The 22,577-nt window shown below is 49.7% G+C and overlaps 1 protein-coding gene across 1 annotated transcript; it reads right to left on the reverse strand.

Moving 5' to 3' along the window:
- Nucleotides 1-140: 140 nt before the first annotated feature.
- On the reverse strand, nucleotides 141-22,507 carry SDHA (succinate dehydrogenase complex flavoprotein subunit A). Its single transcript, XM_061129404.1, has 15 exons — nucleotides 22,348-22,507; nucleotides 14,605-14,694; nucleotides 13,477-13,638; nucleotides 11,474-11,617; nucleotides 11,095-11,259; nucleotides 10,018-10,166; nucleotides 9,310-9,434; nucleotides 7,646-7,814; nucleotides 6,466-6,661; nucleotides 5,624-5,795; nucleotides 3,884-4,002; nucleotides 2,945-3,056; nucleotides 2,726-2,856; nucleotides 1,138-1,251; nucleotides 141-550 (listed from the first exon to the last, which is right to left on the reverse strand). The coding sequence occupies exons 1-15, from the start codon at nucleotides 22,408-22,410 to the stop codon at nucleotides 464-466; spliced, it is 1,998 nt and encodes a 665-aa protein (XP_060985387.1). The 5' UTR covers nucleotides 22,411-22,507; the 3' UTR covers nucleotides 141-463.
- Between the last annotated feature and the right edge of the window lie 70 nt (nucleotides 22,508-22,577).

Genomic DNA, 22,577 nt, shown 5'->3' on the forward strand with positions numbered 1-22,577 from the left:
ACACATGTTCAGGTATTAAACCATTAGCCTGCTAAGATCTAGCAGGTAATGTCTGTTGTCTTCATTTGCTGTCAAGCACCAAAACTCATGCCTTACACACACACACCACAGCAAAATCTCTGGACTTTGATGCAACAGAATAGAAAGGTAGTTATGTTTTATATTTCAGGTCAGTAAGTATGCCTCAAGTCAAACAGTACAATATTGCGGGTGAACCTGGACATAAACACAAGTCTGTAACTTGTGTCATCTAGTTTTATTATTTCAGGAGGAGGAGGCAGGGATGAAGGCAGGCTGAACACTTCCTGGCTGGTGATCACTGGCAAGTTACTGGTCTCTGGTAGGAATTTCTATCAGATGGCCTCCTCAGTCCGTCAAGGACACAATCGAGAAGGTGGTTACGACCTGAACCCAGGCGTGAGCTATTATACATAATTACAGGAGAGGGGATGCCTCAGTCTCCTCAGTAGGAGCGGATGGCTGGGGGAACAGTGGCGCAGTCAGTCTCGTTCAAAGTTCTGTCGATTACAGGTCTGTATTCCAGGGAAACCTAAAAAAAAGAAGAGCCGGTGATGAGCAGAGAAATGTACACACAACACTCTTGTGCTTTTGAAAAATCGTAAAAGCAGGTGTGCAGACACATTCAGGAACTTAAAAACAAAGGTATTTACTGGAATATTCTTCAGTAACGAACTTGAGATTATGTAAGTTCACATATGGAATACAACAATTAAAATAACACTGTATCAAATTCTCAACGCTTCAAATTCAAACTTAAACTGAAAACGCTCCAAAAGCAGGTAAAACTTTGTCATTTGTGATACACTGTCATCACTTAATTGTGTAAATCATGTATTTGCAGTTTCTCCTACTTTTAAGTGAAAGTTCATATGCACACGATACTTGAGGTAACTACTTCAAAATGGTAAGCGGGAGGTCCCTCTGAACCATCTGCCCCTGCTGGGTTCCTTTCCAGGCAGAAGCCTGACTGACAGTGTGTTTTCAGTGATGTCTCTCATCTGTCAGTAGTCAACTGAAATCCACGCTGTTCCTCACAGTTCAGCGAACGCTGACCTGTGTCACCCGAGGGCCAGGCCATGTGCCCGTGTGGATAGGTGGAACCCGTTCCCCACGCACCTTCCCAGTCTTGATGTCAACGTAGGAGAGCGTGTGCTTCCTCCAGTGCTGCTCAAACGGCTTCTTCTGCTGCCCCTGGATGGGCTTGGAGTAATCGTACTCATCAACCCTCTCCTAAGGCCACAGAAAGTAAGTTTATTTCAGAAAATGCCATCAACAAATACCCTATACAGCCCGACAACCAGAAAGCATGGCAAACTCGTTATTCCCACTGAAACTAAGTGTGCAGACCTGACCCAGAAGAGCACAGGGCAAGAACTCGCACCACACGCAGATAAAATGAACAAGATCTGGGATCCCTTGGCCAATGGCCAGTCCTCTAGACACATCCGTGGGCCTTTACCGATAAACCGCCAACCCCTCACCTTGGGCTGGCCTGGTCAAGGACCCCTACCCGCCCCTGTCCATCCCATCCCCCACAGCGCTGATGAGGTCAGGCCCTTGAGCCACAGGCCTGGGAGCAGGCCTGCAGCACAGCACGGCTCAGAACTCCACTTCTCCATTTTCTCTCCACAATCAGTGGATAGGTACTGGAATTTAACTGGTCTTTTACGTACTTGAGATTATCAAATACCTTCCCTGTCTTTCTGCTCTGTACTCTTTCAGACTTCAACTTTCTCTTTCAGCCTTTTAAATTTAATGTTCTAATCTTAGCCATTTAAGTTTTCCAAAACTTTTAAAGAGAAGCTGAATGCTATTAAGGAATACCCTGCATGTGGTAACAGATAAGACGCACAAAACCTCTTCAAATAAAACCCCACACATCCACCCACTTGCAGCTTCTGCTGAGCAAGGCCAGACCTCTTGCCTGGGGCAATGGACACCTCCCTGACTGCTGCACCTGTACCCCAAGGAGGGGCGAGCCCCGCCAACCTCAACCCACTCCAGGTGAGGGGGTTCTGCCTGTCTTCAGTGACATCTCAGCCACAGGAACCAACCAGCTTCCGGGAAAGGTTTCTGTCCCAGGCACACAGGACGAGCGTGCTCACAAATGTCCTCTTCTAAGTACCTGGCAAATCTAACGCAGCTCCAACCAGTGTCTAGTGGATCAAAATCCAGTTCTTCCTGCTCAGCCTCTAGCTGAGCCATCCAAACACAAAAGACTGCCTGTCTGTCGCTCAGGTCCAGTAAATGTGCCCAATCCTAACCTGACTGCCGCCCCAAAAACCTCCTTCCAGGAAAATCTAACTACTACGTGCTGGATGCACTTTTCTGCAGAATCTGGCAGGTGAGCTTGGCGTAAAAATCAGTTCATTCAAAGAACAGTGAGCTGAGATGAGGCTCCACAGCTCTTTCCAGACCAGGGGCAGGCCGGTCACTGAGTCAGTCAGTGAGCAGCGCCGGCTGCACTCGCCTCCACCCCGTCCAGGCCTAGAGGCAGCAGCAGACACTGAGCGGAAGGCGGAAAGCACTGGAGCACCAAAAACACGAAGACACAGGTGTGGAGGCGATCAGGAGAGTAAGGCGCCCTCCTCACAGCTTTGCGGGAAACGCATGGAGACTGCCCTGGAGGGAGTGCGGGCCGCAGGGGGCTGACGGGTCACGGGGAGCCCAGCCCGGGCCGCGGGAGCCCAGGGAGAAGGCACACCTTGAAGTCCTCCCTGGCGTGGGCGCCACGTGACTCCTTCCGGGCCTCCGCTCCGTAGATGGTCTGCAGAGCACAAAGCATCAGGTTCTGCAGCTCCAGGGTCTCCACCAGGTCAGTGTTCCAGACCATTCCTGGGCACACAAAGCAGCCCTCAGGCGACAGGGCCCACTGAGCAAGGACTGTGCACCCCGTGACAGCGGGCGGGCGCGGCACACTCACCCCTGTCGAATGTCTTCAGATGCTGCAGGTCTCCATAGAGGCCGCTGATCTTCTCGCAGCCTTCCTGCAGCACACTCCCCACGCGGAACACTGCGGCATGGCTCTGCATCGACTGGGATGTGAGACACCTGTAAGCTCTTAATTCACGCGGAGAAGCCATGCCAAGAACTGTTAAACCTCCAGGTTTTCTCTTGGGCATTTTTTTTTAAAAATAAAATACTCAACAGAAAAACTAAAAAATTCAGACTGAGTTTATTACTCTGAATTTTAAAATGAAGTCTGTGAGAACTTAAAAAACCTGCTCTCTAAGCAACTCCTATGTGTACAAGAATACTAACTAGTCAGGATGCTGCTGTACACGCCAGGGCTTACTGATTTTCATCCTGAAACTTGTACCCTGGACTGTCTTTCTCCACGCTTCTGTTCCCTCCTACCTTCCCAATCCACGAGGCCTCCCCGAAGCCCAGACTCACGAAGAGAGAACCACAGTCCTCTGAGAATGGCCACATGCACCTCTTCCCTTTTGCTGGTGTCTGTGTGTATGGCCACAGGAACCATTCGGGCTTCTTTCCAGAAAACGCTCCCACACAGAAATTTCAAGTGGACAGAGCAAAGTCTCCTTCATGGAGCAAGATTCCCCATGTTAAAATAATTGGATTCCTAGCTGTTTTGTTTTTAATTGACCTAAATCTGTGTTACCTGATGGATTAGCCACCAACCACAGGTACCTACATTTTAAAGTGAAATTAAAGAGAAAGCCACGTCCCAGTGCCGGGGAGCTGCTGTTTCTGCCCTGGGCTCCCCCTTCCAGCCTTCGGTATGGAAAGCACACACTTGAATCTTACGCAGACCCGAACATGCCTCTGGGAAACAGCAACCCCACGGCAGGGTTGTCGACGCAGCTGGCCTGCTCACTCCAAAGCTTGTCCAGGTTCCTACCTTCTGCATGTTGAGTCGCAGTTCCGATGTTCTTATGCTTCCATTGGCAAATCTCAATTTGTCAAGATTCATGACAGATTCTTCCCCAGCATTTGGTTTAATCGAGGGAACTTTATCTCCTTAAAAAAAAAAAACAAAAACCACCCCACCAAGTGTGTTATACTCTTTTCAGGGAGTTTGGAAAATGCACACATAATATTCTACCTACTACCCTGTCCCCGAGGAAGCATCTATTGACTTGGGGTCAAAGAGTAAACAAAAAGACTAAATTTCTGGCAAAAAGTCTGTGTCCAATAAGTAATCTTTGCACGAACAGAACAGAAACCGTATCTTAAGATCAAAAATTAGATGTATGCAAATCAATCTTGCATTACTAATCTGCGAAGGAGAAACACCGCACCCTGCAGGAGAGCTGTTCTCACTCTGCCCAATCCTTCTGATTTTCAGACTTAGGGGGTGGGGGGTGGATGGGAGGGACCTGGCTGGGGGTGTCTAACAGCCTCCTGCTGATCCTGGCTCTTTACCCTCTTATGTAAACCTCAAGATTTGCTGTTCTTGCCTTTCTAAAAAGATAAACACTTTTGAGGGTTTTTAAGCTGTTTGGGGATGACAAATATATTTTCTGCAGAAGGTATCGCATGTAGGTGTGATGTGCAGGAGACAAAGGCCTGGAGTCACTCTCTCTCCAACGCTGAGCGCTGCCCGAGCTCCTCCAGGCGGGCAGCTTTGCTCCCTTTTGTTTCAAATGCTTTAAAAAAGTTGTTCTGTAAAACTGAGTTTTTCTCTTAGGTGCACACATCTACAGATTTCAGTAACACATATAGACTGCTGAAACTGCCACGATTTTAACATTTAGCCTAACTTAGTGTGGTTGCTGGTTCTGCCAGGCAGAGCTGCGTGACCCTCGCCACAAGTAGACCCAGGCCCTTAATGACCACCCCACCATCTCCTGCCCCAGTCTCCCTACTCCAGAACCCCACACACAAAATCACATTCATGTGGCCTCTTGGGTCTGGACTGCACCACCTGACATAGACTCATCCATGTTGCTACATGTGTGGGTAGTTTGTTCCTTTTATTGCTGATTTCCAAAAGTTTTAATAGTGTAATCCTTCAGGTGCAAAAGTAAATGGTATTCTTATAAAACTTTCTTCTTCTCAGGTCAAAAGAAAAGGAACCTCGAATTTTCTCCTTTGCTCTGAGAGACTGCTATCGGGCTCCAGCTTCAGCAGTGGGCACCAGAGTTGTTGTCAGACTAGCACGTGGTATCTCTTCCTCAGCAAATTAAGTTACTTTATGTCCACAGGGGAAATCACAGGTAGAAACCCAGCCTCTCTGGAGGGGAGAGCTGTGACCCAGGCTTCTCTTGTTTGCGTCAACTCATCCTTTTCTCCCTTAAAAGATGTAGTTGTATTTTGCTCATTTATACCTACTATTTAAAACATTTCTTTGGAGATAATTCACACCAGGCAAGTAATATCTGATAAACCCCTTCAAACTAACAATTTCCCAGGAGTGACTTCTGAGCAGAACAACTGCAAAAACACCTGACTCAAGTTACTCTTCTAACTCTACCCAGCCTGTGTCTAGTCTCGGGTCTATCACCATAAAAATCTCTGAATTTCTGTTTTTTCACTTCTCTGGGATAAAACCAGGACTCCCCCGCTCCGCCCCCTCTCCACTATATGACCACAAAGCAAAGCCTCTGCAAATAGCTAGGCTCCTGGAAGAAGCATGTACCGGGTCTGCAGGACTCCGCGATGCTCAGAGCGCACGCCCGGCCGAAGACCACCAGGTCCAGGAGTGAGTTTGCACCCAGACGGTTGGCACCATGCACTGAGGCGCAGGCGGCCTCCCCGCAAGCATACAGGCCGGGCACAACCTTGTCCTGGCCATTCACGTGCCTCAGAACCTGGGGAAAGAGACCAAGATTAGCAAGCACGGTCTGCCCAGCTCCCTTTCCCCTCAGCAAGGATAGAGAATGGAGAAGAGACTGGACACCCCCTCCCCCCGCCCCCGAGACACTGCCCCACCCCCTCCCCGGCCACCTGTGCTGAGGTGTAAGGACGGCAATCTGATGCCCAGGAGACCCTCCCCGCACCTGACGTGCCCCCGCAGCCCCACTCCAGCTGTGGGTGCGGCACAGGGAGGGCAGCAGGCGGGAGAGCACTCAACAGGGAGGTGGAGGGCCGGAGGCGTCAGCGCAGCCCACCTCACCGGACGAGGGGGTGACAGTGACTAAAAGGCTCTCTGTGAGCTGCAAACCATCCGCGAGTTAACTGTGAAGAGCTCACAAATTACTGTTGAAAGCATGCACTCATGTAGGAGAAACTGCAAACGATCTAATATATGACTAAGGAAGAATTAATCAAATGCTAACAGTTGATTAAGGCATGAATGCAAACATTGGAGGAGCACCAAGGCCTCCCGCCCTCCAGCAGAAGCACCCGTCACACCGGACAGCACTTCTGGGAGGGGAGTCCCCTCAGCCTATCACCGGCCCAGCACCTGGAGCGGGGAGCTCCCCAGCCAATCACCCTGTCACACCACACAGCACTTCTGGGGGGTCCCCAGCTGATCACCTGCCCCTTGTAGTTGGTGGGGATGCCGCCCATGTTGTAGTGCACGGTGGGAAGCACAGGGATGGGTTCCTTGGTGACGTCCACGCCCGCAAAGATCATGGCCGTCTCTGAGATGCCGGGCAGGCGCATAGCCAGCTGCTCCGGGGGCAGGTGGTGCAGCTGCAGGTACACGTGGTCCTTCTCGGGGCCACAGCCTCTGGGGGAAGAGAACAGCAAGGCAACAGGTCAAGAACGACATCCAGAAAATGTGAGGTCACAGCATCTTCGTGGTGCGTGAGGCAACACCTGCTTTGATCCAGGAGAAAGCGCCCCCTTCACTAAGGCCACCTTTCTGGGGCATCTCTTCTCGGCAGCCAAGCACCAAAGTGGGCCCCAGGTGCTTGGATGCAGCTGTTAACACGGCGGACACCCCACCCTCACTAGGCTCACACCTGAGTGTCGGGAGGTCACAATCTGCCGTGTTCTGCTGGGTGAATGCATTAGTCCTTTCACGACAAAGAACAACCAGCCTTCTTTCTTGTGCACACATGATGCCTCCAGAGGCCACACCCAGGCATTTAACCAGCATCACCACGGCTGGCACAGTGGCAGGGAGACTTGACACCTCACACCTGACACCTGAGGTCTCACCTCAGCTGAGACCCCACACTGCTTCACAAAGAACAAATCCTACTCATCTTGAGCCCCCAGCCACCCAGGGTTAAGCAACAGGCACTGGAAGCTCACCGTTAAATTCCCCTGGTGGCTCAGACAGTAAAGAATCTGCCTGCTATGCGGGAGACCTGGGTTCAATCCCTGGGTTGGAACCATCTCCTGGAGGAGGGCATGGCAACCCACTCCAGTATTCTTGCCTGGAGAACCCCCATGGACAAAGGAGACTGGCGGGATACAGTCCATGGGGTTGCATCTGACACAACTGAATGACTAAGCACACAAAGCCACCACACTCACAAACACATGAATTGGTCCACAGATCTGAGAAGGAGTCACAGCTAACTGCTAAACTTCTCAAACTACAGATCTCTGGAGACCATAAACTAGCAGACAACTGTCAGAGGCAACTGCACGCGGCCTCCAGGGTGAGCAGCAAGCTGACAGACACAGGAGCCCCCCCAGCCCTTGCTGAAATGCAGACACGAACCCCAGCCACCAGAGGATGGGGGGGCATGACCACACAGACCTTCCCTCGCGGATTTCCAGGGTCATGGACCGGGACACGACATCCCTGGATGCCAGGTCCTTAGCGACGGGGGCATAGCGCTCCATGAACCTCTCACCCCGGCTGTTGACGAGGATGCCCCCCTCTCCACGGCAGCCTTCCGTGATGAGACAGCCAGCGCCGTATATGCCTGCAAAGAACCAATCGACGAAACAGTTACAACCTAACAATCGCTGGGTCTATACTTCAGATGCAAATGCTTTTCCCAAGATACTCTGGGAGAAGGAAAGGGTGTGCAAACAGCACACCTCCCAGGAGAGCAGAAGATAGAGAAAAAGCCAAGGCAGGTGGCGATGCCACAGCATAAAAGTGGCACAGCCCAGCTGCACAGAAGGCCTGGCTGCAGCATCCATGCAGTTCTGCTCAATGCCCCGACCGTGACTGTGCTGCACCCTCTCAACATGGTGAAGTGTACATTTAACAGCTCAGGTTTTAACTGTTCAACACCACGGAGTTGTGTTGACTGATGAAGGTTAGGAAGCCTGGCTGGAAAGCTGGTGTCGGCAGCAACTAGATGACGGACGAGGCTGCAGATCGTGGCAGCCCTCACGGAGGCTGTGCCCACCACGGACACTCCAAGTCTCCCCGGCTTCACAGACAAGCCCGCCAACATGATGCTGGGAGGTGCAGAGCCCAGACCCAAGTCTGGCAGCATGGAGGGGGAGCTGCGCCATATCTCGATCGTCCCTCGACTTCCCTCAAGGTGATGAGGACAAGGACGCCTGGAGCTGGATGCAGTTTGTAGTTTGAAGCCTAACACTTCGATTAGTGCTCTAAAGGGTTACCTTGCTTTTAGAACTAGATGCAAATTCCTGTCTGTCATTTTCAGACTTCCTAGTTTCAATGGCCATTTCTTCCAGTAGTTAATTTCTCATATATTGAAAAGGAAGCAAAAAAAAAAAGAAAAAAACCTCTAACTACAGAGGAAATCAGAAGTCTCAGACATCTTACTGGTTAAAAATAGCAATAAAACTACCACCTAATACACTGCTTTTTCTCATTCACGCCAGGGTCGGAAAGAACACACTCACAGTGTGTGTCTGGTTCTTCAGCACGGGGTGGCTCTGCGGCTGACAGGTCGTCCCTGGCCCCCTCCCCGGCCCCTCCCACGCCCATGCCCGAGTCGCCTCCCTCGGGGTGGCTCTGGCCCGCCTGCCACTCAGTCACTGCGGCAGCCCGAAGTTCATGTGCGCCGCTTCTCCACTCAAACGCCGTCCCTCCGGCCCTACCGCGTGCTGGGCGCTGTGAATGTCAGTGTTAGTTGCTCAGATGTGGCCAACTCTTTGTGACCCTGTGGACTGTAGCCTGCCATGCTCCTCTGTCCGTGAAATTCTCCAGGCAATACTAGACAGTGGTAAAGCAGCAGACCTGCTCTGGCCTCCCAGGGGAGCTAACAGCCTCGTCGAGGAGAGGGGCAGCCAACTGTCACTGCGTCGCATCGCGAGCGCGCTAAGATGAGGTGAAGCTAAGACGCTGGCTTCACCGCCCTGAGGACCCTGGGAAGAAGCTCCTCGGGGAGGCCATGATTCAGGACTGAGATCCGAGAAAGCAAGCACCTGTAACTGCAGAGAAGCCTTCCCATAGTTCCTGATCACCTGAAAGACGAGGAGCCCGACGCGTCCTACCTGTGGGGTGGAACTGCACGAACTCCAGGTCCTGGCAGGGCAGGCCAGCCCTGGTCACCATGGCGGTGCCATCGCCGGTGCTGGTGTGGGCGGACGTGCAGCTGAAGTAGGTGCGCCCATAGCCGCTGGAAAACACAGGTCGGCAGAGAGGCTACAGCACACGTGTCCCCTCGGGGCCGCGCGGGGCAGCACCTCTGGTGCGTCTGCACGAGCTGCCCTGGCCACAGCAACGGAGCCTAGGGACGCCTGTGCTTTAGGGCATGTCTGCGCTGTGTGATTCTCTGAAAGAATGCTCCTTTTACAGTAAAATGTAAAAATGTTTATGGATTCACTTCCTGACAGTATATAAGATGGAATTTTACTCGTTTTCTTCATGTGAATAAACAGCACTTATCTATCCCAGAAACCAGTATAAACACAGCACCCACCAAAGCAGAAGAGATGTTACTCCAGAAAGCATCACATGACCCTCCAGGCCTCGGTCTCATCGAGGGTCCTCCCAGCTGGGAACTGCTGACTCTTTCTGACCATGCCTGAGGTAGGTGCTGGGGCCGCCCCTCAGGCCTGCAGCGGTACAAGCCCAGCAGGTGACCCGAAGCCTGGGCCGCACCCACCGCCCCGCGATGCCTCCATTCTCACTAGAAACAGGAAGTTCCGAAATGCAGCTCGCCTGCAGAGAAGTTGAACATGACAAAGGCAGGCTCTCACCCTGTGGCGATGACGGTGTTTCTGGCCCTGATGCGGTGGATGGACCCGTCTTCTATGCACAGAGCAATCACACCGCGGCACTCCCCGCTCTCCATCAGGAGGTCCAGGGCGAAGTACTCCACAAAGTAGCTGGTGTCATAGCGGAGAGACTGAAAGGGGGAGAAAACGGAAAAAAAGGGATCCTGCATTTGCAGTGGCACTGTAAACCTGACCAGTCAGAGACCGCGATCTGAGGGGAGAGGGATCAGGCAGACTTGAGGGGAACAATGGATTCAAAAAGGAGCCGCAGACTTCAAGCCACAAATGCCAGCTCATTGGTACAAAGAACACAGCCCAGGAGAGGGGGCTGCACGTAGGGCTCATCTCAGCTCCAGACAGCCCTGAGAGGCGCCAGAGGCAGCACCAAGCTCCCCCTGGCCGCCGCCAGGGCTGAGCCACGGACCATGGGGGTCCAACTTGGACCAGGCTGTGCTATGTGGGGCCTGCTGCCACGTGGCCACCGAGTCCAAGTAAAACGAGACGCTCAGCACATTTCCACCACAGCAAAGGGTTCATCTTGGACTGTGCAGCCCGGACTTGGGATCTGACAGCCCTGGAAAAGGATGGGGCACTTGTCAAACCACCAGCCCCCTGCGTGACACACAATTCTGACTTGAAAATCAATGATCTGTGCCCCTCTGCATATCAAGAGTTCAAAAGCAGCACTGTTCAGAATACTGACTACTGGGCCAAAGTTGGCCCTGATTATCCAGTGACCACTGTCCCTCAAGTCATAGGTCAGATTGAACAGTTAAGTATTAAATCAATCAATTTAGGAACTCAGAGGTGGGGAAAAAGCCTCAAAATGCTTGTTCTGTTCTTATACTTTCATGACAGAGGCCAGGGTCAAACCTGGCATGTAATGACCACCATACGTCTCCAAAAACAGACACTTTCAAATTAACAACTAACCAAGTAACTCTGCTGCTTAGAAAGCGACCCCTGGGCTGACAGTGACCTGGCCCAGAGAGGCCTGCTTCCCACCCTGCATGCGCCTGGCCAGGCTGCCCCTCACCGCCTGTGGGCCCAGCGCCTCACCCTTCCGTACAACGTGTGCAGCAGCGAGTGGCCGGTGCGGTCAGCTACGCAGCAGCAGCGGTGGGCCTGCCCGCCCTTCCCGAACTTGAGGCTCTGTCCGCCAAAGGCACGCTGGTAGATCTTCCCATCTTCAGTTCTGCTGAAGGGCATGCCGTAATTCTCCAGCTGAGGAACGTAAAAGGAGACACCTAGAACCTTACAGGACCTGGACACTCACGGCTAACCGACACCAGAACTTCAACACCAATCTGCAGACCAGGACGAACACCCTCTATGAGAACGTCAGCCCCGGGGAGCAGCCCTCCCGTGTTGGCAGTTCACTGCCGCCCGGCCAGTTGGCCTCCGGCTGCCGCCGTGCCCGCAGCCAGCAAGGACGCACCTCCACCACGGAGGCAGGGGCCTGCTCCGTCATGTAGTGGATAGCGTCCTGGTCCCCCAGCCAGTCAGAGCCCTTCACGGTGTCGTAGAAGTGCCACCGCCAGTTGTCCTCCTCCATGTTTCCCAGGGCGGCGTTGATCCCTCCCTGAAACACAGCAGCCCGTGAACCATAGTAGGAGCCCAGCTGCACCGTCAGCCCACCTCCCCACCGCCCCTGACAGAACAGATGCGGATAAAGCCAGCTCCTCGAGTGCCAGTGTCTGTGAGGGATCCCACCGCCTGGCAGACTCCGAAGCAAGTCTCTCCCCCTGCAGAGACAGGGACCGGTTTTAGAGCCACCTAGCCTCAGGCGCCTCACCCTGGAGAAGGGCATGGGGCCTGAGCCCTCGGGGAGTTGTCTGGAGTGTCGGCTGAGGTCCCCCAGGCTGAGGCTTCTTTCCTACCAAGTCTGGCACATAAAGGGGACTCAGAGCTGTCTACTGTTTTATGACAGTGTCCCCAGAAGTGCTTGTGCGCATGGGTTAAAGGCAGGAAGTGCCCATTGCTGAGGCTCAGAGCCACACTCTCCACCCCCGCTGCCCCCCGCCCCCGCCCCCCCCCCACCCCACCGCCAGCCCATCAGTCACCGAGGAGATCGCAGCACAGAGCAAACTTTAGCAGCTGGCCACCACCCCACCCCCAAACTTCAATCTGCTATCTCCTCTTCAGGTAGCGTCTTTCACACACGACACTTTCTCTAACCGCCCTCTCCCCAACTGTTACTCAAGCGTAACTTCTTCAGGAAGACTCTCCTAAGCTCCTTCCCCAGCTGGTGCTGCTCTCCCTCAGCCTCCTGTGTGTTTTGCTACCAAACCGATGCTAGCATAGAGCAAGGAGCCTCGGCCAGACACACACGAGTTAATTCATTCCTTCCTCCCTCCTCCGACTCTAAACCCAAACACATTCCTGATAGCAAAAAGAAATCTTAAGTACCAGGGTAGCAGAATATAGAAAGCTGGTTTAAAAATGAAATGAAAATCAAACTCTCTTCCAAAGGGATTATATAAATTTATATCTTCCCCAGCGATGTAAAAAAATTCCTGTTTCCCCACAGACTTGCCAACAGTTTTGTCAAACTTGGAGTTTTGCTTATCTAGTAAGTAAAAAATTCTCAATAAATAAATAGTGCAAAAATACATAGCCTAGTGCACACACAAATGTTATCCTTCCCCAATTAAATGTTCTTTTCTTGAGAACCAGCATTCAAAAGTCATGCTACCTTTTTCTCATTCTGTTTTATTAATATTGCACTCTACCTGAAAACTGTATTATTTTTGTAATACTACTTAAAATTATCTGCTTATATCTATTCTTCCTTTTAGATGATGAATTAGCCACAGAAGTTTATTACTTATTCTTCAGTTTAAAAAGCACAGTTTTTGAACAAAGTATCTGGACAGCTCGGTGGCTGAAGAACCCTGCTGCTCCAGGTGTGATGGTGACAGGAGCTTCTACTGGTTCCAGAGAGTCACCACATCCTCTGCTGTGCCAACGAGGAAATGTGCCCAAACACTAGAAAAGAGCCACGTGTGACCCTAGGATACTCCCTGCATGTCAGCCGGGCACTACCTACAGTGTGCCTAGAGTGAAAAACCACAACTATAAAGTCACCTAAGTTCCCACCTCACTCACCCCCTTCCCTAAATCCAGAGCAGTACAGGTCACTGCTCTCTGCTGCACATTCGTGCCATCATCAGAGCCCGTCTCCGGCAGACACAGGGCAAGCACACAGCCTGCTCGTTCACGTGGGGCGAGTGCAGGGGAGGTGGTCACACCATGATGGGGGCAGGTACGGGGGCGTGACTGGAGTGGAAACAGGAGGGACGCGTCCCCAAGGGGTGGGCAGTGACAGTGGGCAGAGAGCCCTGGGGACTGAGTGCCAGGAGCAGAGGGGGCGCGGTGCAGGGCAGGGCTCCTTGAGCGGCACCTCGCAGGCACTGTGAGCACGGGAGCGCCTTCTCATACCTGGGCCGCGACAGTGTGGGACCTGGTGGGGAACAACTTCGTGACGCAGGCTGTGTTGAAACCTGCTTCGGAGAGGCCGAACGCGGCCCGCAGGCCTGCCCCCCCCGCACCGACCACCACGGCATCAAACTCATGGTCCACGACTGGGTACTGCGCAGAAATCTGGAAAAGAAAAGTCCCCGTTAATCACTGGTTCAACTAGGCTGGACACTGAGGCTGTGGTCACGGTGAAGGACTTCAACACACAGGAGTTGCTGCCACCGCCGGAGGGCCTCCATCGTGCCGGGCTGCACACCAGCCGCGGCGACAATGGCAGACTCGGTGGGCACATCCTCAAGTCAAAAGGGTGCTCCCATCACGGCAGAGCACCGATCCACGGAGCCGGGACACCCACCATCAGCTGAAAGGCTGGAAACTCACAGCATGGGACCATAGACGCAGAGGAGGGCAACGCCACAGATCAAAACACCGGTTCCAACTATGGTTTCTCTTTACAGTTACCATTTTGTACCTTTTCTTTTTATGCTTACTCCGTATATAAATGGTTAGACAAACCTAAGCTTATAAAGTAGTATGGACCATGCTTTGCAAGTTTCTCATGAAAAGAGTGAAATGTTCATTTAGATAAGCAGAGTCCATTCACCTGGGAGACCACCGAGAACCCAAGTATGTTCCAGGTCCATACTATATTTATGACTGAGAAGGTGCCAACTAGCACTCAGTCACCACTGTGAGCCCACGAAAAGGGCCTCAAAAGCAAATTCCGGTTTCTTCAACAGAGTGAGAAAGGGCCTTGTAGACACAGAGGAGCCCACGTTCAGCTGAGAAGGCATCTGTCACCTCGCATTCCAGTAAACATTGTTCACCTGACATCTGTATTTTGTTATTTTGTTTACTTCACTTGACGTTTCATTTGCTTATACATACACAAGAGTTACAAGCAAAAACATCAGTATCTATATTCATGTCTGTACTATAATTACTAACATATCAAAAATAATTTGGGTACGAATTAAAAAGAGAATTTAAGTAAAAACCTGTGTGTTACTCAAGTACGTAAAAAACTGGTATAGAACACTACTCTGCTAAGTCAAGAAAATCACTTAAAACAAAGAGCCCTGAACTTACCGCATCTGAAACTCTAGCAGACGACCTCTTATTGCCATCAACGGTGAAGTGAAAACTGCGGGCTCCTGTCTGCCATGCTGCCGGCCACTTCTGAAACAAAGAGGGAGGGCTAACTGTCTTCAGAGAACCGGGGACTTCTAATTTCGTAAGTCGCGAACCTTCTCATGGACCCAGGTGCACGCTCTCACCCAGAAACTTTTCCTGGAACCCTCCTCTTAGCTCTGAAGGTTAAGGCAGGGGCTAAGGACCCAGGCCCGGCTTGAGGAAGTGGTAACCAGCAAAGGCCCTTCCACATGAAGCTTGTTTCCAGACAGGACATTCAATGACCCAGAAAATGTAAAAGGCACACTTTCAAATTTCCTGACTTACAGTACTTAGAGGAGAATGGGAAGGACACCTGTGCTGCCTAAGTGGCAGTTCTGCAAACCACCAAGTGCTTTTCCCGGGTCCATCCCAGCCCTCTTCACACTGGCCCCCCACCCTGTACACGGGGCCTGCGGTTCACTGGAAGAGGCACTGACAGTGAGGAGGGGGCAGTGAGGCTGCAGAACAGGCTGTCCCAGGCCCGGGGCTGACCCTTCATGGACACGCGCATCCAGGCCCCGAGACGCTCCTGGTCCTGCGTCGCCCTCTCCACACCTGCAGCGGCTCAGCCATGTCCCTGCCTGTCATACTTCGCCTCCATCCCCCTGCCTGGACACCTGTCCCTGGTCTGTCCCTGGCCAACCTGTACAACTGCAAGCCTCAGCGAAAACGTCCCTTTCTACAACCATTTACCCAAGAAAAGGGTGGCAATGAAATCACAATCCAGCAAGAGAGGCAACATTCTTCATGGACTAAGAAAGGTATGCAATTTAGGGAACAAGTCTTTTAATTCTGCTTACCACATTTTAGCAGACTCTGGTAAAAGACACTTAGAATATTCTGAACAACACTTTTGGGAACTAAATACATTCAGCAATGACAAAAGGGATGTCTTCAATTATTCTTCAATTGGAAGAGATGTTTCAATTTTTTGGAGAAAAGAAACTATGCTTTGGGACAAACACATGTGGATTATAGGGAGAATTTCCAAATACAAAATGAACTGCAAATATGTTGTTTGAAACCAGACAGACTTCTTTAAGATGAGGAACTCTGGCAGGGGTTGGATAACCTGGCTGACCACCAGCGAGGAACGTCAGAGGCAGAAGGTTCCCTCTAACTCAGAAACTGAGTGGTGGTTGATGCAAACATCTGAGTTTATTTTAATAGCTCTACTTAAAAAGTGTAGTTTCTTGCATTTTTAAGTAGATTCGAACTGGTAAGAGTGATATTTTTGAATTTTTCATTGGTAATGTTAAGTGTATTTGATTTTTTTTTTCCAGTACATTTGTTTTTATTGACAAAACTTAAGTTTTTTTTTCCTTCAGATGTGAATTTAAAAGAATACTCTCCAGCTTTATTATACTTTCTTAAATGGTAAATTCATATTTTAACATAAACCAAGTCCCTGAAGGAATTTTAATACAAATGTTCTTGAAGATATCATAAAGTACTGCGACTGAACTGAACAACAAAAATATAGCTAATAGTACCAATAAGAATAGTATACTTTGTGATACCAAGTTAAAATTAAAATAGAAACTGTGAGATTCCCTAAGTATTTATTTCTTCTTTCTGGGATGTTCACATTGAATAAAGACAGACAAACACACAGACCCACATGGTTAGCTTAAAAAGCAGTAGCTACTATAATAAAATCTGTAACAAATTATCACATTATCACCCCATGGAAAACAGTAACACTATTTTTTGTACCTAAATCAGATTTGGGGAGTGATTTTAGAATTTGGAGAGTCCAATTTAATTTTAATCCAATTTCTGTCTTTAGATAAAACTCATTTTATGCCACTTATTAATCTCACAATTTTTGAAGACAAAAATATCAAAATATTGCAACAGAGCAACATGAAAAAGAAAGCAGAAATCTACCTAAGATATTAACAGAGTTAGCATAACAGTACAGGTCACTGAATCAGGAGAATAGAGAGAGCAACAAGTGAGAAGAGCAGAGATACTTATCTCCCCAACTGAGCAAAGTGGAGAGTCCTCATCTAGCACAGCACCCTATGAATCAGGACCAAGAAGCTACTCTGTAAGAACAGGTACAAGCTACACAATTACAGAACTACACAGTAAAGGTTCTGAAAGTGGTTGCATAATCAATGGGAAAACTGAGGATGTGGGTAGTAGGGCAAGTGAACTAAACCCTTCAGTTCAGTTCAGTTGCTCAGTCTGACTCTTTGCGATCCCATGGACTGCAGCACGCCAGGCCTCCCTGTCCATCACCAACTCCCAGAATTACTCAAACTGATGTCCACTGAGTCGGTGATGCCATCCAATCATCTCATCCTCTGTTGTCCCCTTCTCCTCCCACCTTCAATCTCTACCAGCATCAAGGTCTTTCCAAATGAGTCAGTTATTTGCATCAGGTGGCCAAAGTACTGGAGTTTCAGCTTCAGCATCATTCCTTCCAATGAATATTCAGGACTGATTTCCTCCAGAATGGACTGATTGGATCTCCTTGCAGTCCAAGGGACTCTCAAGAGTCTCCTCCAACACCACAGTTCAAAAGCATCGATTTTTGGTGGTCAGCTTTCTTTACAGTCCAACTCTCACATTCATACATGACTACTGGAAAAACCATAGCTTTGACCTTTGTTGGCAAAGTAATGCCTCTGCTTTTTAATAAGCTGTCTAGGTTGATCATCACTTCTCTTCCAAGGAGCAGGCGTCTTTTAATTTCATGGCTGCAGTCACTGCAGTGATTTTGGAGCTCAGAAAAATAAAGTCTGTCACTGTTTCCATTGCTTCCCCATCTACTTGCCATGAAGTAATGGGACCAGATGCCATGATCTTAGTTTTCTGATTGTTGAGCTTTCAGCCAGCTTTTTTCACTCTCCTCTTTCACTTTCATCAAGAGGCTCTTTAGCTCTTCTTCACTTTCTGCCATCAGGGTGGTGTCACCTGCATATCTGAGGTTATTGATATTTCTCCTGGCAATCTTGATTCCAGCTTGTGCTTCATCCAGTCCAGCTTTTCTTATGATGTACTCTGCATATAAGTTAAATAAGCAGGGTGACAATATACAGCCTTGACGTACTCCTTTCCTGATTTGGAACCAATCTGTTGTTCCATGTCCAGTTCTAACTGTTGCTTCTTGACCTGCATACAGACTTCTAAGGAGACAGATCAGGTGGTCTGGTATTCCCATCTCTTTCAGAATTTTCCACAGTATTTTGTGATCTACACAGTCAAAGGCTTTGATGTAGTCAATACAGCAAATATTTCTCTGGAATTCTCTTGCTTTTTCAATGATCCAACAGATGTTGACAATTTGATCTCTGGTTCCTCTCCCTTTTCTAAACCCAGCTTGAACATCTGGAAGTTCACGGTTCATGTACTATTGAAGCCTGGCTTGGAGAATTTTGAGCATTACTTTGCTAGTGTTGTGAGTTGAGTGCAATTGTGTGGTTGTTTGAGCATTCTTTGACATTGCCTTTCTTTGGGAATGGAATGAAAACTGACCTTTTCCAGTCCTGTGGCCACTGCTGAGTTTTCCAAATTTGTTGGCATACTGAGTGCAGCACTTTCACAACATCATCTTCTAGGATTTGAAATAGCTCAAGTGAAATTCCATCACCTCCAATAGCTTTGTTTGTAGTGACGCTACCTAAGGCCCACCTGACTTCACATTCCAGGATGTCTGGCTCTAGCTAAGTGATCACACCATCATGATTATCTGGGTTATGAAGATCATTTTGCATAGTTCTTCTGTGTATTCTTGTCACCTCTTAATATTTTCTGCTTCTGTTAGGTCCATACCACTTCTGCCCTTTATTGTGCCCATCTTTGCATAAATATTCCCTTGGTATCTCTAATCTTCTTGAAGAGATCTCTAGTCTTTCCCATTTTATTGTTTTCCTCCATTTCTTTGCATTGATCACCGAGGAAGACTTTCTTATCTCTCCTTGCTATTCTCTGGAACTCTGCATTCAAATGGGTATATCTTTCCTTTTCTCCTTTGCCTTTCACTTCATTGTGGGGTTCTTGCCGACAGCAGTAGATATAATGGTCATCTGAGTTAAATTCACCCATTTCAGTCCATTTTAGTTTGCTGATTTCTAAAATGTTGATGTTCACTCTTGCCATCTGCTGTTTGACCACTTCCAATTTGCCTTGATTCATGGACCTAACATTCCAGATTCCTATGCAATGTTGCTCTTTACAACATTGGACTTTACTGCCATCACCAGTCACATCCATAACTGGTTGTTGTTGTTGCTTTGGCTCCGTTTCTTCATTCTTTTCTGGAGTTATTTCTCCACTGATCTCTGGTAGCATACTGGGCACCTACTGACCTGGGGAGTTCATCTTTCAGTGTCCTATCTTTTTGCCTTTTCATACTGTTTGTGGGGTTCTCAAGGCAAGAATACTTAAGTGGTTTGCCATTCCCTTCTCCAGTGGACCACGTTTCGTCAGAACTCTCCACCATGACCCGTCTGTCCGTCTTGGGTGGCCCTACACAGCATGGCTCACAGTTTCATTGAGTTAGACAAGGCTGTGGTCCATGTGATCAGTTTGGTTAGTTTTCTGTGATTGTGGTTTTCAATCTGTCTGCCCTCTGATGAAGAAGGATAAGAGGCTTATGGAAACTTTCTGATGGGAGAGACTGACTTTCTGAGGGGGAAACTAGGTCTTGTTCTGATGGGTGGGGCCATGCTCAGTAAATCTTTAATTCAATTTTCTGTTGATGGGTGGGGCTGTGTTCCCTCCTCGTTATTTACCTGGGGCCAAACTATGGTGGAGGTAATGAAAATAATGGTGACCTCCTGCTACCCACAGTGCCCCTGAGGGTAGTACCTCCAACCCTGCAGCAGGCCACAGGCAACCCACACCTCTGCCGGAGACTCCTGGACACTTGCAAGCAAGTCTGGGTCAGTCTCTTGTCGGGGGTCGGGGGTGGGGGGGGGGGTGTCACTGCTCCTTTCTCCTGGATCCTGGTGCACAAGGTTCTGTTTGTGCCCTCGAAGAGTCTGTTTCCCCAGTCCTGTGTAAGTTCTGGTGGCCCTATGGGGGGGCTAATGGCGACTTCCTTCAAGAGGGCTTATGCTATACCCAGGTCTGCTGCACCCAAAGCCCCTGCCCCTGCGGCAGTTCACTGCTGACCCATACCTCCGCAGGAGAACTAAACCCTTATTTACCAGCAAAAATCAATGTCTAAAATGGACAAAATGCACCTGCATATTAGCTAGAGAAATGGAGGTAAACAGCAGGCATCAATACCACAATCAGTTCAGAACTGATTCCACTAGAGAACAGGTCTGGGAAGGAGGTGGTCTTCTTTCTTTTCACTTACAAGAACTTCTGTACTCACTTTTTTTTTTTTGCTACTATGTGCAATTACTTTCACTTAAAATTTAAAGGTTTTTAAAGTAAGGATGTTTAAAACATCATTCACATGATAACTGAGGATAGGCTGTGAGCTGCAGGTCCTGGCACAGAGGAACACCACACAAGTTTCACATGTTCCCTCACAGAACCCTCATTAATGCCACAGAGCAGTGGAGTCTTTCCAAGGTATTGGATCTGCCTGGCTGGCTCCAGATCCTATACTTTCCCTATGATCCAGGGATCCTTGGGAAAAAATTTCCAGGCTTCCAAACTAAGATGAATATCCAGGTACATACCAAAACCAGCCACAATTTTTCAAATGAACCAGGAAAAACAGGACATGGAGTGTAGAACTGAAAGCCAGTGCCACTGTAATTATTCCAAGAAACAAAACAAAAGGTTACTAGTTACTACAGTGGCCTAAATAATGTAAATCTAGATATGCCACTAACACATATTCAGAATGATACATTAGAATAAATTGATTTATTCTTGAATAGCTTGTTGAAAATGGAAAAATATCACCTGAAGTTAAGCAACAACTATATAAGGTTACTGGTTTTACTCTTCCTTTTGATTTAACTACTTTCAAATAGTGTGCAAATTTGTGTCAGTACATTGGGACAATTAAAAAGGAAACAAAGGCGAAATAGGTTTGATAATTTTGTAACTCAAAAGGAGCTGCAAATATGACTTGAAAACACCACAGAATTGGATAAAGATAAATCTTCTGTGGCCTTTATTCAAATTATCTTTATTGAGTACAGTCCTTGAACATTTCTCAGTGGGAGATTATGAAATCCTTTCTTTTTTTGTTCTGCTAATTTGCTGCTTCTGTTCTTGGCAACCTTAAACTCCATTAAGCAGCTTGCAGACAGATTAATTTACATAGGTGGAAATAATTTTAAAAGCTACCTTCATCAAGATAAAAGACTTTAAAACTCAAGACCATCTTTGGTAGATCTAACCTGTGGTTTAATTTTGCTAACTCTCTCTCGCCATTTTGTTCACAAGCACCTGAACACAAGCCCCTGGTGAAGAATCATGGAGACAGTGAAGCACAGTGCTGGCAGTTAACAGCAGATTGCACTAAGATCACTTCCAATCAAGCCAACAGGAAAGGAGAGGTTTAGGCTCCAATCTGTTGTTTGTGAAACTTTCACTTTCAGCTAAAACCTCAGAGCTGAATTCCTTCCAGCCCAGCCTGTATAAAAGACAGCAACATGTACATAAACTGTCAAAGGGCAAGTGATGGGTGAAGGGCAGGCGCAGGCTGGAGTAAGGATCATCTGGTTCCAGTCCAGGTTGACAGACCTGTCCGCTCTTCCCCAATGACCACCAGACCAAACTGCCATCTCACCTAACAAGAAGGGCCCACTCAGAAGTCTGCTTGTGCTTGGCTGACTAAAACTATCCCATTGACCATGGACTTCATCATCTGCTTCTGGACCCCCTGCTACCCTTGTGTCTTAGAGCCCAAGATTTGGGGGGCTGGGGGGAACCTCTGCTCAGTAAGCATCAACAACATGGGACAACATTTAAAACACTTTCTGGGGTTGGCAGAATGTCCGACTCAACTTCCTCACATTTAGCATAACCTCTAATACCAGAATTTTAAAAAGAAAAAAATTGTGGGTATAATTACAGGCACAAATCAAGTCTACATTGTTGAAAGGCTTGCTTCTCACTGCGATCTTTACTTTGTAATTAAAGCACTAACTAGGTGGCTGGGCAAGTTCACATAACGGGACCAAGTAACTAAACCCTCTAAATTCAGTGCTTCAGTAAAATTCCAGAGGATCAACTCAGAAGACTTAACTGTCAGGAGTGGAAGGGACACGGTCCAGCAGCCAGGCCTCGGGAAAGCACAGCCCAGACCGACCGAGTAGGGCTCACGGGGCTCCGCAGGAAACGCTCAGGAGGACACCGGCCCCCGCGACCGCCCCGGCCGCTCTGCAGTCAGTGCCCAGGGGCCGCGCAAAGCCCCAGAAGCAAAGCCGAGTCGAGTGCCGGGGCGCTGCTCAGACCGCACCTTACGGGCCCACGGCCGTCCGGCCGCCCCGGGCACGTCCCGCCGCGTGACCTTGAGCAGCCAAATCTTCGAGCGCGCGCCCGCGGCTGGGCGAGAAGCCTCGCAGCCGCGCCGGGCTCCCGGACAGGCCCCGGGCAGCCACGGGGAAGTGACCTTCACCGCGCCGCCGCCCGGCCGGCTCCGGAACGTGTGGCGGGCCCTCCCCCGCGTTTCGCCGCGAGGCAGGGGACCCGGGACCCGGTGTCTGCCGCGCCCCGCCCGCTGCGGACACTCACCGTGCAGGTCAGCGCTAGGCGCCGGGCTCGCAGCAAGCGCGACACAGCGGCAACCCCCGACATGTCTGCCCTCCGGCGCAGTCGGTCGGTTTCCCGCAGACCGCGCCTGCGCACGTCGCCCCGCCCGGGGTCTTACGTCGCTGCGCCCGGGTCTTACGTCGCCGCGCCCGGGGGTCTTACGTCGCCGCGCTCAGGGTCTTACGTCCCCGAGCTCGGGGGGGGGGGGTCTT

Source organism: Dama dama, chromosome 25 (genome assembly GCF_033118175.1).
Source record: "Dama dama isolate Ldn47 chromosome 25, ASM3311817v1, whole genome shotgun sequence".
NCBI classification, from domain to species: Eukaryota; Metazoa; Chordata; class Mammalia; order Artiodactyla; family Cervidae; genus Dama; species Dama dama.

Coding starts and splice junctions, on each gene's coding strand:
- SDHA (XM_061129404.1), bottom strand. CDS start 22,410: ATGTCGGGGGTTGCCGCTGTGTCGCGCTTGCTGCGAGCCCGGCGCCTA. Junction 4,003..5,623: donor CGCGGAGTCCTGCAGACCCG/GTACATGCTTCT, acceptor TTTTTTTTTAAG/GAGATAAAGTTCCCTCGATT. Junction 551..1,137: donor TTGACATCAAGACTGGGAAG/GTGCGTGGGGAA, acceptor TCTTTTTTTTAG/GTTTCCCTGGAATACAGACC.